This window comes from Micropterus dolomieu, linkage group LG03 (genome assembly GCF_021292245.1).
Source record: "Micropterus dolomieu isolate WLL.071019.BEF.003 ecotype Adirondacks linkage group LG03, ASM2129224v1, whole genome shotgun sequence".
In the NCBI taxonomy this organism is placed as follows: Eukaryota; Metazoa; Chordata; class Actinopteri; order Centrarchiformes; family Centrarchidae; genus Micropterus; species Micropterus dolomieu.
The window spans coordinates 9,331,637-9,347,583 of record NC_060152.1 but is presented as its reverse complement, the minus strand read 5'-3'; the positions used below and the strand labels follow the sequence as shown (position 1 = coordinate 9,347,583).

Below are 15,947 nucleotides of genomic sequence, written 5' to 3'. Positions count from 1 at the left end.
TCATTGTTTTTGATAGAACTTGAATAAGTCAAAAATGTCTTTGCTTCCTGAAAAATTATAGGGTTAACATACAGGAGCCCGTGATGAGATGTTTTTGTCAACAGCTATGTGTTGCCAAAGCTGACAAAGTATAACAAGAATGGAAAAAGAGAAGAATAGTGCATGTTTTGTCACATAGTGCGTGTTTTGTCACAACTTAACAAAACAAATGTACAACAGAAACATTAAACAACAGTTTAAACGTAAAAAGGGGGATTAATTGCCAGATTAATATACCAAAATATATATAAAAAGGAAATTGTATCAACTAAAAAATGCATGAACTGTGGAAGAGACTTTTTGTAACATTTCCCATGTCAGACAATCTTGACCTTTGTTGGCTTCAAGAATAGCCTAATCTTTACAAAATATTTGAGGACTTCTTGACAGATCCTTATAAAAGATTCAAGTACCTGGACCTACCCATGCGTAATTTTGTATTGCTTACTTTATATTTTAAAGAGACCCATATTTAAACATTAATGTCACTGCCGAGTCTTTATGGCAGAGCACAGGACGTATAAATAAACCAATACACTATAAAACAAAAGTGATGAACACATTATCAGTCTAGTCAGAGGTTTCAAAACAAATCGCATCATATTTGACCAAGTTTAACAGGCTGTTAAAAGACAGGGAGCCCCCTGCTGGACTAAAGACAAGTACTACGATGATGTGCCACCTCCCTCTACTGGTACTACTGAGCAAAGACACTCAGGGTATCCCAGAGCTGGAAAGTCAACAAAGCACTTTAAATTCAAGTAATTATAATTATTGAGATATTTACACCAGGTAATTTTCACATATATATTTGAAGGGAAATATTGATATATATAATATGATATAATATCATATTATGGCACATGCAGAATATAAAAATTGGGAAGATAAGTGATTGAGTCCATTAAATGTGATGCATTTATACTGACTACTAAGCAGCACCAGAACAAACTACAATATGAACATTTTACTTTATGAATGAGTAAATTAAAGACAGTTCTGAAGCATATATATCCGTTGCTTAACTCACACTACTGTAGCTTTACCAAAGTGATGTTTCAAATGCAGGGCCTTCTTACAGGTGTTGTTTTACAATGTGGTTACTTTTATGTGGTTTCAAGTCAACCAACCTTCAATCAAGTACATTTATATGAATATAGAAGAAACCCTCTTTTAAAAAAAAGGATGTTGTCAAAATATAGTATCAACACATCAGCAGCTCGAAAATAAAGGCTGAGCCTAGAGCAACTAACCTCAGCAGTGATTAAGAAAAAAAACACACCATGGCTGACAATAATTTTAAAATGGATGTTCTGCCAAGATGGAGCCTGCAGTTGGTTTGAGATGACAGTTGTGATGGTCACTATGTCTATTTAAAAACAAGGATACTTCCACCTTTTTCTACCACTGATGACGTCTTCACATCACAATAAGAAAACACCAAGACATTTTGAAAAATTTTAATCAAGAACATTTAGATCAACCATTTAAGTCAGAAAAGCTTCCTTTTCCCCCCCTAACAGAAACATAACTTAACATAACTTTTCATCAGATGACCAGGTTCACATCATACGTGTTTTTGGGATGTACCAAGCCTTTGACCTAATAACGTGGTTTTTTTTTTGTGGCATTTTCAATGACTAGATTTCATGTCAACATACAGTGTTTCAATGCATTTGGTAAGCAATTTTTTTTTATTAGTTCAACATTAAAATACAAGGAGATGAAAGGCAAAATTCCTATTCTCCCTAAAGATTTTAACAATATGCTGTAGCTGCCTTATAATGTTTAAAATTAGATTTAAATTCCAACTTGTTGGAAATTATCTATTACTCAGCAGTTTAAAAAAAATGAATTAGACAAACTAAAAATGCCACTTCTACAAGATATGGACGGTAATCATTTTTAAATGGATATGAATGTGACAACAAGTTTTGTTACATCAAGTGCAAGCCCAAAACAAACCTATAAATGACATTTGTAATATAAAACTTGGTAAAAAATACTTATTTAAAACTGTACAATCACCAAGTACACAGAGTGAGCACATCAACTGTTATTCATTTGGCTTCAGTGGCTTCGGCCTTTGGCTCCTGGTGACAAAATAAGAAAGCAGCATGTTATATACATTACTTATTTTGTCAGTACGACAGTATATTCCCCTCTACTGTGATCTTCATGTTATGACTTCCTCAATTCATCTCAGTTAGTATATTGCAGGACGCCTGCAACTTTTTAATACCAAATAAAATGGAAAACAATTTACCAACATCATAGATGTTATCAAGATGTATAAATATTTTTCAGAATTTGCAGACATCTTCCTGAGCCAATATTTGGCAGTGGGGTTTTTTGTTCATAAGATAATTTGTTCACATATGTAGATTCATATTATCCAAATCTCTCTCTCTCTCTCTCGATAGATAGATATCTTCTTACAAAGCCTTGCAGATAATAGGGAAAATGTGTATAACTTTAATAAACAATTGAAACATTTTAGTAATGCGTGTTCTTCAATTATGCTAAATTGCTGTAAGAAAAGCAATAAAGTTTGGCAGGCTATCAGCTGTGTTGTGTTGCAAGAACTACTACTAGGCTACAAATACTGAAATAACTCCTTCATATTAATATTGTTAGCTTATCGCATTTATAATAATGGTTCTTATCTCCTTGAAACTTTAAAGATAGGTAACAAATGTTGTACTAATTTGCCCACATGAATTATTAGTTAAACACCACAAATCACCTTCAAAAAATAAATAAATATGTTAGATTTGTAGTAAAAACAAACCTCAGCCTTGGTGTTCCCATTTTCAGCTTGTTTGGTCTTCTTTGCTTTGGGTGCCTTCTACAAATGACATGACACTTGATTACTAACAGCTTACAGCTCTCTAGCTAGTTTACAATAATCACATTCTTCAGAAAGTTCAACAAAAGTGTACTAAAACATTTAAATTGTTTCTCAAAGTTGTTTCCCCAGTTACCCTAGGACTAGGGCAAATCTAATTTCCCTTTAAGTAACTGAATCCTATGAATCAGTTTCACATGTGACAGAGCACTCAGATGTTATTTTTAGTTCAGCTTGTGTTATCAATCAGTTTCATACTTTTGCAGCAGGTTTTTTCTTCTCCACTATTGCAGCTTTAGGTTTCTGCAAAACAAGATGAAATATATTTCAAATAGTATGTAACAGCAGATTTCACAATAGAAGAGCATGGAAAATCCTATATTTTACATCACAAACAATAATCGTAAAAATAAGCATGAGATTTTGATAAATTGATAGAGACTGTAGCATGTATGTGCAATGCAAATATATTATGGGTTTATGCAGATTTCAATTTCAAGGTTCAAGTTAATTCCCAGAGAAAGCAGGTGTTAAGAAACAACTAACTTTTGAATGAGGAACAAGCATAATCATGAAGCAAAATATCAGTCCTTTATATATATTTTTTGATTGACTGTACTTGTAAGAAGCTTACCAGTGCCAGCCGCTGGGAGCTTCTTCTGCTCTATAGAGGTAGAAGGAAGAAAATCTTTAGTTATAATTGCAAATGTAACAAAGTACAGTATTCACAGTTCTATAATGGGTATCGGATGGCTTTTCCTGTCAAAACTGAAACTAAAAAATAAAAGTCAAACGACATTAAAAGAAGCATTAAACCAACCAAAAAAAATAGTGTGTAGATGTGTGATATGTATATATATATATATTTTTAACAAACCTCAGGGGGGACCGTTTTCTGAAAGACAAATGAAAAAAATAAAACAAAATTACAATGTGAATGTGTTAAACGTACATAACAGGACAATGTTAAATTTAATTATAAGTATAACCATTTCTGCATATATAATCTTTTCCTTGCAGAAAAATAAACACAAGACCTAAAACTGTTTTTGAACATCTTCCCGCCTATTTTTGAATTCAAATTTGGGCTGTCCTGTCACCATGACACCGCCTTGGCGCCCTGACAGCTTCCTTTGTTTTGTATCCCTGCGCGCCGACAGACAGCTGTTGGGAAACTGATAAGATTACTTCTTTACTAATCTGCAGCTTCCGCCGAATAATAAATGCAGCCAAACGCAGGCCTGCAGAGATTAAAAAAAAAATTAAATAGAATTTCAGTTTTCATAAAATAAAGTTATTTTCTTTAAAAAAAAATAAATAAATGTAATGTAAAATAGCACAAGCTGCTAACGTTACAGGATGTGTAATTGCGACACGCAAAATGAATTAAGTCTTTTTAAGAAAATTCAAAAGCCATGTTAAAACATTTCAAGTGGCTGCATTTGTACGTTTAATGCTACTAATAAATATTTTAAGGCCATCGCTGATTAAATTCCAACTGGATGACTAAATGTTATGCCTGTTTTTTTGAATCAACATGCATCAACAAGCCGGACTTTTCTTATTCAAAACAGAGAGGGGGGGAAAAAAATCGCCACCACCCCTCCCCCAACTCCTTCCTCAAATTTGCAGGTTGTGCTTAAAACTTATTTTGAATTGCTACATAACCTCTCACATTTAATTTAGGTCACGAGTTATGCATTCATATTAACCCAATAGCTAATGTTAAACATTTAACTACAGCGTGTGTCTAAAGTTTGTTGTTGCGTTCACCCTGTCAAGCTTTCCCTCCAACCTCCTGTCAAAGAGGGAAAAGACAAACCGTGCCAGAAATGTTGCACAGCGCTATTTCAACGGCTGCACTTGCCAGGGTTTTGGCGCAGGATGTGCAAATATAATCATATACGTTATCAACCGTGTTTAACGGATTAGGAGATATTTTACTTTACTATCTACTGTATAAAGTTTTATTTTCGACGAATGGGAGGATGCCTTAACAGGTCTCTCCCGTCTGACCGCCATGGCTGAAACGTTTGTTGGGGATGATGACGTTCCTCTGATGCAGAAATATCAAGCAGCCCAACGACTAACCTCGAGTTAACAACACGACCCTAATGCACTTAGTTAAAAAATAAAATTAAACAAAAATCTTACCTTCGTTTTGCCCATGTTGTTGATAGGTAATGAGGAGAACGCTCACAAAAATATAAGCGTAAAAACGGGCTTTTTGACGGAGAGATTACAGACAACAACCGACCAGTTGCTGAGGAAAATGGCGAATGTATAATGCAAACGAATGTTTTTGTAGTTTATACACTGAAATATAAGAACGAAACCGGTTTGAACCAGTTTAGTATTTCGATGTCTGTCATTGGATGCAAATACGTCACGTGATTCCAGGCACCACCCATTTGTTAAAGCGGCAGGAAGCAGCCTGGAAAATACTAACCAGTGCCGCACGGGGGCGCTGTACCGAAGGATTCCGATTGATTATGGTTACTCTCGATAAAAGGCAGTTAATTTTAGACAATGGCAAGGGCAGTTGAACGCCATTTCTTTCCGTGGTGGAGGTAACCATACACTGTATGGAGTTAACCAAGAATATTTACATATGTACTTTACCTAAGTACAGATATTTGTACTTTACTTGAGCATTAACATTTTTGCTCTTTATTGGCTACTTCTACTCCACCACATTTCAGACTGAAATTGTAGTTTGTACTCCACTATATCTTCAGTTACTAGTTACTTTTTAATAATGTGAATCATTATTAATACAAAATAAAATCAACAAATAAAATATGATAATAATTTTATTATTAAAAGATAAGATAAAACTTGATTAATCCTAGAGAGGGAATTCGCAAGCTACCCAGCAGTGAAGTGTAAAATTAGCTCCAGATTTAGCCAGCTGCAACATTAAAGTAATATACACATTAATGCATAAATAATTATAATCCAATAATTTATCATTCTGAAATCGGCTTTTATAGATGAGTACCTTTACTTTTGGTATATGTGTACTTTTACTTGAATGCAGAGCTTTTACTTGTAACAGAGTTACACTGTGGTATAACTATTATTACTACTACTTAAGTAAAGAGTACTTCTTGCACCACAGATTTCTTTAATACTTTTAGCCAGATTAACACATCTTTTGTGATGAAAAATCTCACCATTACAAAACATCTTAGCATAGGCTATGTAGTAGTCAAACTTATAAAAGCATGGATTGTAAAAAGTACATTTTTGAGATACATTAACTTAACTTTCAATCTGATGATGTTACTTTGAACTTCTATTCCACCACCCTAAACTAAATTTATTTCCCAAATAGTTACTAGTTACTTTTCACATCACAATCAAAACAGGTGATCAGTTTTATTCAGTGATGCAATGTGACAGATTAAACTATCCAGTATATAAAATTAGCTCCACCTTGACAATAATATGCTGCTTACATTAGTAATAATATTCCAATCATTTATACATGATAAATTTAACACTCTAAATGGGGCCATTTTGCATTTTAGTAAAAGCTATTACTATTAGTTATTATTAGTTACTAATAGTTAGTTTGTATTTTTACTGTGGTATTGCCACTTTTCCTCCATTGTATAAGAGTGACACCAGTTATATGAAGATTGCCTCTCATGTATAAATTACTTATGTAAACATTAGCATTTCCCATGGAAGGGCATTCAAAGAACTCCGAGGATGTCTTACAGTTTGAACTTAAAAAAATATTTTTTTATAAGAAATGGCCACCTGTTTATATTTCATGACACACCTGATTGTGTAGATGCTTATGATCAGACAAAGACTGGTGCTACAGGTTTCACTCCATGGTTGCTTGCCTATTACAGCAAGAATAACACATAAACTGTGTATTTCCAGCTTTGTAACAGCCTCAGTAATCTATTCAGAAACCAAATACAGTAATTTGGTTTCCCATGATATGCTACACACCAGAAACATGGGACTTAAGTGATATTTTTCTGCTGCACAATGTATATTGGGATCTAATGCCACTGGTAACTAATGTCATGTACAAGCCAGATGGAGGCAACTGGTCATAGACATTGACATGTTGTACGTAAGTATGCAAGGATTGAATCGCACATCATTTAATCATATCTGACATACAGTAATCACTTTATTCTGTTTAAGAAAGCTGGTCAAAATCTAGTTATGTCATCAACATCACACTCAAAAACGACACTTTCTTCAGGCCTCAACAAAAACGCAAAACTGGACAGAATTATATTAATCTGGATGACTGTTTTAGAAACATTTCCAAAACAGAGTCCCTTCCAAACAATGGCATGCATTTGACAGACAATGTACACAATTATTTAACTAAATCTTGACCAGACATTTCCAGGTATTAGACTTTTTTTAAAATCTACGATCATAAATATCAATTATTCTACAGCCCCATAGGGGTAAAATTGCCTTCTCATCTTATACAAATCAGTAACACAATGAAACCGTTCCCAGTTACTGTTGACTCTTTCCCCCACAAAAGCCCTTTTGGGAAGAGGACAGGGAGATGTTTCATCCCCACTTCAACATGAGGTTTGTTCTTCGGAGCTTTCCTAGGCCAAGACAGCTTCGCTACATAAGTCATTAAAGAAAGAGTCCCTCTTTTGCTTCAGTGCTTCTAGGAAGTCCTGAATTCGTTCTTCCCGGCAGGTGGTGTAGTGCAGCAGTGCCTCTTGTCTTCTCTGAGCGTCAGCAGGCTTTCCATTCCCATGATGCTGCAGGTGCTCTGCTACACAGGCACGATCCGCTTCTAGCTGCAGTAAGGCCTGATGTTCTCGATGAAGTTCTCTCGCTTTCTAAAATACAACACACGTTAAAACTCCAACTGGTAATGTATAAGTAGGAATTGCTTTAATTATCAAGCAAAAAAAGATTTCCTTTGCTGCTTTACACACATGCAACGGTGTTAATAAAATTTTCCTAATTTACATTTTGTGCCAGAAGAACTGATAATGTGACATACAGTGGTTGGAAACAATAATATAAACATCTTAAAATACAATAAGTCTACAGTAAAATATTTATTTGAAAAAGCTGGCAATGTTTGGTGTTTGTTGAGATCTGTTGTCTGAGTTGTTTATTTTTGAGGCAATACTTTGATATAGTAAATATCCCATTAAGTATCAATAATAATAATATTGATGAATACTGTATACATATGATCAGTTATTCCATTTGCCAAAACAGTTTTCCTGCATTTGCAATGGGTTCTCATGCTTTCTGATGTTTGCCCTGCCACATTGCATACTTTTGTGAGTGACCCTACTGTCTGCTTTATTACTGGCTGCCTAAATTTCTGGTGCATCACTTGTAAACAATGCAAAATTTTAAAACGTGGCAAGGGCAAACCTAAAAACAAACAAAAACCAAGGGCTGTCCTCATGTCTTCACATATGGCAAAGACAGGAAAACTGCATTGGAAATGGGGAGCTGAAGTCACACACACAGATCACCTGTCAGGAAATTTTCTTTATAACACTCAAAAATGGAGGTGGAGTGGAGTTAAATCGATACCTTTGGCAGGGTAACAAAAACAAACATTAAGACCCCCTCCAAACCTTTACTCACTGCAAGACCACTGTATTCTATTTTTATTTAGCCAATCTCCCTGTATGCCCTTATATGTCTCAATATCAGCCTTACCTGAATAGATTTGTGATTTAATTGATATTGGAGAATAGCATCACACAGGTTCCAGAAGGAGTACTCCGGCCACAGAACTGACTGAAACACTAGACAGGAGTGGGATGTCTGCAGAATGAAAGATAAAGTGTTTGATAATATTATGAAATCATTACAGATTTTGCCTATTTGGATAACACTGTCTAGCCCAGATTGCACCCCTAATTTGGTTGATAATACTGTTGTTACAGGCATAAGAGAAATGATCAAAAAATCTAATGTGAAAACAGATATCTTATGTTTCTTTGAAGTCCTATTATCTAGACATGTGTGGCTGATATTAAAGAGAAATTAAAAATAAGAAAGAATAAAAAAAATAAAATAAATAAAAATTCCATTACTGTCTTAATAAGGTAAGACAGCAGAGTCATAGATATTTTTTGTTGGCATCAAAGATAAATTTAGGGCAATGTCTACATAAACTAAAAGCCTTGTTTAAAAGCTTGTTCAGAGGTGAATACTTTAAGCAACATAACCTGAAATACAAGTCTAAATGCCAGAAAGACACCTACTGCGCCCTTTTCCCCCCCAAAGAAAACTGTAATTATTCTTAACCAAGCTTGGAAGTCATTATCTCCAATCTTAGTTTAGTATTAAGTAATATCTCTCAAGGGGCACATTAAAGCCTCTCATCTTCAATTGCTGTCATTCCCCTATGCGGTCACTGTCATCCTCACCTGCCAGAGAAGGAAATCACTGAGGCGCACCTCTCCAGAGGTGCGGATGAGCAGGTCAGGGTTGGGAGAATTATAGCTGTACAAACACTCACTTAGCAACGCCTCTGAAACATCACTGGGCATGACAGAACAACACAAACACGGCTTGTTACAGCAATATCTTCTCGGCTTATCTTTTTCAAAAACAAGACCAACTGCCAATTTATTTGTTTTTACCTTGCTTTGATCAAGCCCTTCTCCACTCCCCAAGCCATTTCTCTGACCGCATTGGTAATTTCATATCTTGACGTGTAGGCAAAACACACATTCAGGAAACATCTGCAAAACAAGCATTTGTAAATCTGTGGTCATTTACACTGTATTGTAAAAAAATCTGTTTGTCATTTGGCTAGTTCAGAGGTAAAGTTAAGTAACTAATAATGAGGGTCACAGAAGCAGAGGTACAAATTAATAAAACACATACTTATTGTGCGCCTTGGTTGTGATCACAGCTTTGGCAATAAGCTGCTGAAGGTCGAGTGGCAGCATATTCAAGTCGCCCAGCACCCGGATGCACACACCATGCTTCTCCAGATTGTCTCTAAAGAATGAGAGAGACAAGAGGTGTGTGGAAGAGTACAATAATCAAGAATAGCATGAAGAAGAACAGGGAGAACAAGAACACTACTCCATTTATAAGGCTGTTAAAACGTGTCTGTCTGCATTTCCCACCCAAAGATACACAAAAGGTGCCTACATCTTGGAATTTCCACTGACAACTCAGTGAATACAGTTTCTCTGAAGCAGACTGCAGACTCCAGTGACTTGGGTAAAGGTGGTTTGTCAAGTGACACTAACTACCGTATATAATTAACCATCCCCTAGGTGGTAGCAGCCTTGTAGTTATACTAACAAGGGTTGCAAGGCATCTTAAAGGTTCAGTGTGTAAGATTTAGTGGCATCTAGGGGTAAGGTTGAGAATTGCAACCAATCTTCCAGTCTACCACTGCCCCCTACCCTTTCAAAGAGCGAAGGACAGCTACGGTGGCTGACATTGCACAAAAGGTGTCTCTTCTGAGAAAGCACAGAGTAGCCAGTCAAGAAATAAGGTTTCTTTAGGTAGATATATTAAGAAATTAAATTTACTTAATTATTCAGTAAAACCACATGGTACTGTGACTTGGCCACTGACACATAACGTGGAAAATGTAAGCAAAGAGTGTGAAACATTGTCACTGCTTCTGCACCACAGTCCATTATAAACCACATAATAGATTAAGTTTATACAAACATTGACAAGGGAAACATGTTAATTCTCTCTCCAAGCAATTCATAGTTTTCAGTCACATAACATGCGCGATGACCTGAAGGGCAAAACAACAGACCAACATAGCAGCTCACACAGTGACTCCCCTGCAGAGACGCCGCAAAAGCAGTCAAAATTGTTTTGGATTACCTTTCAACTTAAGAAAAAGAAAGATATGAACACAAACTGCAAGTGTTGGGCACTTCCGATCCACATAACATTACAGCACCTGCCGCATTTCTACTGTTAAAAACCGCCAGATCTCCGCTGCCGCTCGACTGCGGTAATGTTTACATTTACCTTCTGGGGAATCCTCACCTAATACAGCCCGAACTTGTCTCCTCCTTGATTAGTGGATCCGAAAGCACAACAACCATCCAGCATTTTGGCAAAGCAAAAGTAACAAACTCAAAGTAACAGTGTATCACTTTCTTCCAGGCTGGCGGTCAGCGGAAAATAACGTCTTTTTTGCCCTGCAAACCCCCGAGGTGTGAGTCCTACACTTTACTGACTGAGCTAACCAAACACAGTGTAAGCATCTTCCAATATTACGCCTTATATTCTCACCCACCATGTAATGGTGGAAAAAATTGCTCTGATTCAAAATCCGACCCCTGATGTATATTATTACTTCTTCTTCTGCTAACGTACGTATTCAAGGTAGTGATGAGCGTCTACACTGCCTAAATTCTACAAGAAGTAGAACAAGAAGAATGTAGTGATGAAACTCGCTCAGTAACAATGCAACGTGGTGATGTCCATGGAAGGGGGGACCAGCGGTTATGTAGATTTAAATGGTTCATTCTAAGGTAATAGAAACATAACGGTTTAATATATATAGGTCTTTATACACCACTGAAAACATGGTTATGGATCTTATACTGCATTTCTGTCAATAGATCCTCAGAAATATTACACACTGAACCTTTAATACACAGTTTGAAAATGTGGAGTTGTTGCATAAAATGTTATTGTATCAGGGCTAATCAAGATTACATCCAATATATCACACCAATATGATGAAATACTCTGATCAGCCATAATATTATGACCATATGATTTTTCATTTATTCTGTATGTCCCCCTTTTGCTGCCAAAACAGCCTTGACCGGTCGAGGCATGGATACCACTAGACCTCTGGAGGTGAGCTGTGGTATCTGGCAATACCGTTTCCATGAAAGGGTGTACATGGTCTGCAACACTGCTTAAGTGTGTGTCAAAGTAACATCCACATGAACAAAAGGACCCAAGGTTTCCAAGGTGCCATGTGTTCCCTAGGTAAGCGGCACACACGTGTCACATGTTCACCGCTTTTCCTTCCTTGGGCCACTTTTGATACTTTGTACTGCTTGACCGGGAACACCACAAAAGAGCTGCAGATTTGGAGCTGCGCTGACCCAGTTCTCTTGCCATTACAATTTGGCCCTTGTCAAAGTGGCTCAAATCCTTCTGCTTGCCCATTTTTCCTGCTTCTAACATCATTGTAACGAGATAATCAGTGTATTCACTTCACCTGTCAGTACTCATAATGTTCTGGCTGGTATATTTGCTACAGTGTTACTGTCATAGGGAGTTTGACCTACAACTTACTTACTGATATTTTTAACAAGGAACCATAAGTGATCGGCTTAGCTAACAAGCTACATACTATAGCTTTATTTCTCAAAAAGGTAATAAATAAATCATCTGTAAAATATTCCTCATTGTGGAAAAAGATGAAAAAATGTCTGCCAATCCAAGACTAAATTTCTCTTCGGCCAACATCTAGTGGCCATTTGTGACACTGCAGCTTCATATTGGCTTGTTGATTGGTTTAAAGTGTTTTGGACATTTATATTTGCACAAAGGACCAGCAATAAAGTATAATTATAATCAACATATACGGCTGCAAGCTAGATACTCTGGTGTAACACAGTCAGTATCATCTAAAATAGCGATGGAAATAACTGATATTGTGCACTCCTATTTATAAGTCAGCCTTTCTTCATCTTGCCCACTCTGGCATCAGTCCACAGTATATCTTACTCAATGGCAGTGGGAGGTGTTCCCATGTCAGTGTTGTCAACTGTTGTAGTATCCAGTTGCAACAAACCAATCCATTTTTTCTCAGTCTAGATGCTTTGAAATTCAACTATGAACTAGTTATTTGAAAATGTTCTTGTTCTGAAGCCGAGTTCATTTTTGCAAAGATAGCACTGCTTTTTGTTCCTCTCGACTTTAAGGAAGTTGTGAATCATATGATGTATAAAATGGGACTTGTTCCACAAGCAACACAAACGTGAAAAGCTACTTTAAATCTTTAGAATCCTTAACTTGAAACTCACCGTTCCTCCAACAGCCTCTCAAATTTCTGCTTGGCCAGCTCAATCAGCCCATCCACCTCGTCTTTAGTGCGCTTGAAGTTCTCAATGCTGAAGGCGTACACCGTAACCTCTTGGATGTTCAGATGCTTACACCAACGTAATGTCTTGTGTGGAAAGAACAAGGGGTTACACATCCTGTACATGACCAACCTGTTTTAAGCCCAGATGACACGTGTACAACCCCAACGCAACCTCACCTCAGCCAGCTTGTTGAAGCCCTGCATATGCCCTTCCTGGCGCTCCATGTTTTTTTTACGTGCAAAGCGGCGGTTACCGTCCATGATGAAGGCCACATGTTTAGGCATGGGTCCTGCCTGCGAGACACGATGCAGATTAGGGGAGTCAGGAGAGATTTTACTGACAGAGACATTAAGTAATGGTAATTATACAGTTTATAAAGCTGAAACAATTAGTTGATCAAGAGAAAAGTAACAGGGCAACAACTGTGGTAATCAATCAATCATTTTAGTATCTTTTAAAGCAAACATCCCAAATATTTTGTGGTTCTAGCTTCTAAAATGTGAACATTTCCCTGTATTTATGATGAAGCTTAACAATGACAGTGTGCTAAGTTTCATTCTTGACCTCAGAAATAGTATGTTTTTTTTTTTTTTTTTAAATCTTAACTTAAGGTGCAGCTTTCAACTCCATCTCACACTCTTCATTAGTGAATGACATGAGTAACCTCCATTCGCCGATGAAGATCGTAAGATGCAGTTGAAAGCTGTGATAAAAAGTAATTGCTTTTTCAAAATGGATATTTTGGTGTTTTGGGTTGAAAACAGCACAAGGAGCAATAAAAAACAATTGAGACTATGATCAGCAGATTAATCAATAATAAAATCTTTGGTTGTAGCTTTTTGGTGAGCTGGTTGTTTTTATGTGACAGAATTTCATCTTATTGTATAAGTTGTTATTATTTTGATAAATAAATAGCTGGCAATCCCCCCAAATGTTGTTTAACACCACTTTACACTGCTCTGGAGGTATTTGCAGAAACCTTAAAGACTCTTCTGACTATTTAGATGAAAAACGATCTGTCTGCAGCATTATAAAAAAAAGATTTTCAACTATCCAGGTAGCCAGAAATGACATTGTGTTACTCATAATGCATGACACGAGAAAAATAAAACCCATTATCATATATGACAAAATAAAATACTACAATGTTACATCAATAGAGACAAATATAACTAATCCTAAGAACATTTTTATTTTGTTTCAGGTCGCACAGATTGAGCGAGATTTACTTCCCAGCTAGTTCAGATTTGGGGAAGCATTAACATACACATAAAAATCTTTGTTATTGTGCAGTGAATTGAATATTTCGTCATCTAGATGGTTAGAAGAGTCTTTCCACATTCTGGAAATACTTACAAAACTACTGTAAGTGTTGTTTAATGACTCTGGATTTTTTTAAACATATCTTGGTATTTCTTTTCGAAACAAAAGATGTTTAGCTCTATGACCCAAATGTAACGTTTATGGGACGCAAACTGGGGCTAGAAAAAGAGGTAAATAATAACATAATGTACAGATTTAGGCTTACCTTCAGGATATTGGCGGAAATCTTTTCAAGCAGGTTTAATTCACCTTCCCGTATCCACGACATTTTCGGATTTAAACGGTCTGAAAATAAGCGATTAAAACGTTTTCTGTAAAAGGTGTATTGCTGTCAAACCTTAACCCTAATCCTACACCAGACAAAAAAAAACAAGTTACTGTTTGCACAACAAGAAAAGTATTCTGAATGTCTAATTAACGTGTCTTTTAAAAACAACATTTCATCTTACTTGCAGCAAGTGATGGATCTATCCGTTAACTGCCAATGTGGCTCACGAGACATGCAATGAACTTAACTGCTAAGAGGCTATAAAAACACGAACCTAGTCACACGGCGTCCGGCAAAGACCTATCGTTAATGGAAACCGCTTCATTCATTCAAACTATTGAACCACACGATGTTCTCCTCGCAAAATCACAACAATTTTATCACATATCAGAGATCTTCCAACTCACAGCTTTTACGATGACGACCTCTTCCGCATTGGAGTAAAGTGACGTACCCTCACAGTGACGACTTCCTGTCAGAGGTTAGTAGATATTTAAACTATCTGGATAGACCGATGGACTGTTCTTTATAGCACATATAATAAAATAAAATAAATTAATTAATATATATATGTATATATGTATGTTATCTGTTATCTCATTTTTGTGTATTCATTTTTTGTGCAAAAGTAAAATAAATAAGACTAAACTCAAATTATTATGTATATTGCATTATCTTTACTGAAGCATTATGTGCAAGTAGCATTTTATTGTGAACTAGTCGAGGTTGGTGTAATTTTAACAACTTTATATTTTGCTGGGTGGTTTCATCTAAATATGATGTGTTTTTTTTATGTAATACTTGTAGCAGTAAACTAACTTGTAGTCACACATGTCAAGGTAAAACGCTACGATATTTCCTTCTGAAATGTAACGTAATGGAAATACTACTCTCAAGTACTCTGTACTCAGCTGTTTAAATAATGTATGCAGACAAATTTAAGGGGAAGGCTGAATGTTTATGGTGACCAAAAGTGTTCAAAATAAACAGAAAAATTAGACATTGTGAAATATACAATAATATGAATTAATGAAATTATTACTCGATTAATCAATTGATGGGAAATTTGTCTGCAACTAATTTGATAATGAATTAAACATTGATAAAAACAAGCATTTATTTTGTCAAGCAGTTTGAGCTTTAGGTAATTGTGATGGACTTTTTTCACGATTTCGTACATTTTTTGGACCAGACAATGATTCAAGTGATCAAGAAAATAATCAGCTGATTAATCGATGATGAATTATGAAAAAACAATAATATAAACATAGTACAAGGTAGATTTATTTGTAATACATCAGGTTGTAAAGTGAATTGAGTTTGTGACTCCATCTGCTACGCAGCAGACAATATACAGTAATGTATATATCCTAGTATCCACCAAATTGTGGAACAA

At 36.0% G+C, this 15,947-nt stretch overlaps 1 protein-coding gene and 1 long non-coding RNA gene across 4 annotated transcripts; both read right to left on the bottom strand.

Moving 5' to 3' along the window:
- Window positions 1–1,484: 1,484 nt before the first annotated feature.
- On the bottom strand, window positions 1,485–5,206 carry LOC123968935. The gene is made up of 6 exons (XR_006824584.1): window positions 5,042–5,206; window positions 3,765–3,782; window positions 3,522–3,551; window positions 3,146–3,190; window positions 2,831–2,887; window positions 1,485–2,132 (listed from the first exon to the last, which is right to left on the bottom strand). It is a non-coding gene; the product is annotated as an uncharacterized LOC123968935 (long non-coding RNA).
- Window positions 5,207–6,998: 1,792 nt separating this feature from the next.
- On the bottom strand, window positions 6,999–15,029 carry dhdds (dehydrodolichyl diphosphate synthase). 3 transcript variants are annotated; one of them, XM_046045964.1, is made up of 9 exons: window positions 14,959–15,029; window positions 14,489–14,568; window positions 13,137–13,253; window positions 12,901–13,043; window positions 9,755–9,871; window positions 9,508–9,609; window positions 9,292–9,406; window positions 8,576–8,683; window positions 6,999–7,728 (listed from the first exon to the last, which is right to left on the bottom strand). In XM_046045964.1, the coding sequence occupies exons 2-9, from the start codon at window positions 14,549–14,551 to the stop codon at window positions 7,486–7,488; spliced, it is 1,008 nt and encodes a 335-aa protein (XP_045901920.1). In that variant the 5' UTR covers window positions 14,552–14,568; window positions 14,959–15,029; the 3' UTR covers window positions 6,999–7,485. The 3 variants fall into 3 exon arrangements, with proteins under 3 accessions (XP_045901920.1, XP_045901921.1, XP_045901922.1); XM_046045965.1 differs by having other exon boundaries at window positions 14,826–14,967; XM_046045966.1 differs by lacking the exon at window positions 14,959–15,029 and adding an exon at window positions 14,733–14,881.
- Window positions 15,030–15,947: the final 918 nt, after the last annotated feature.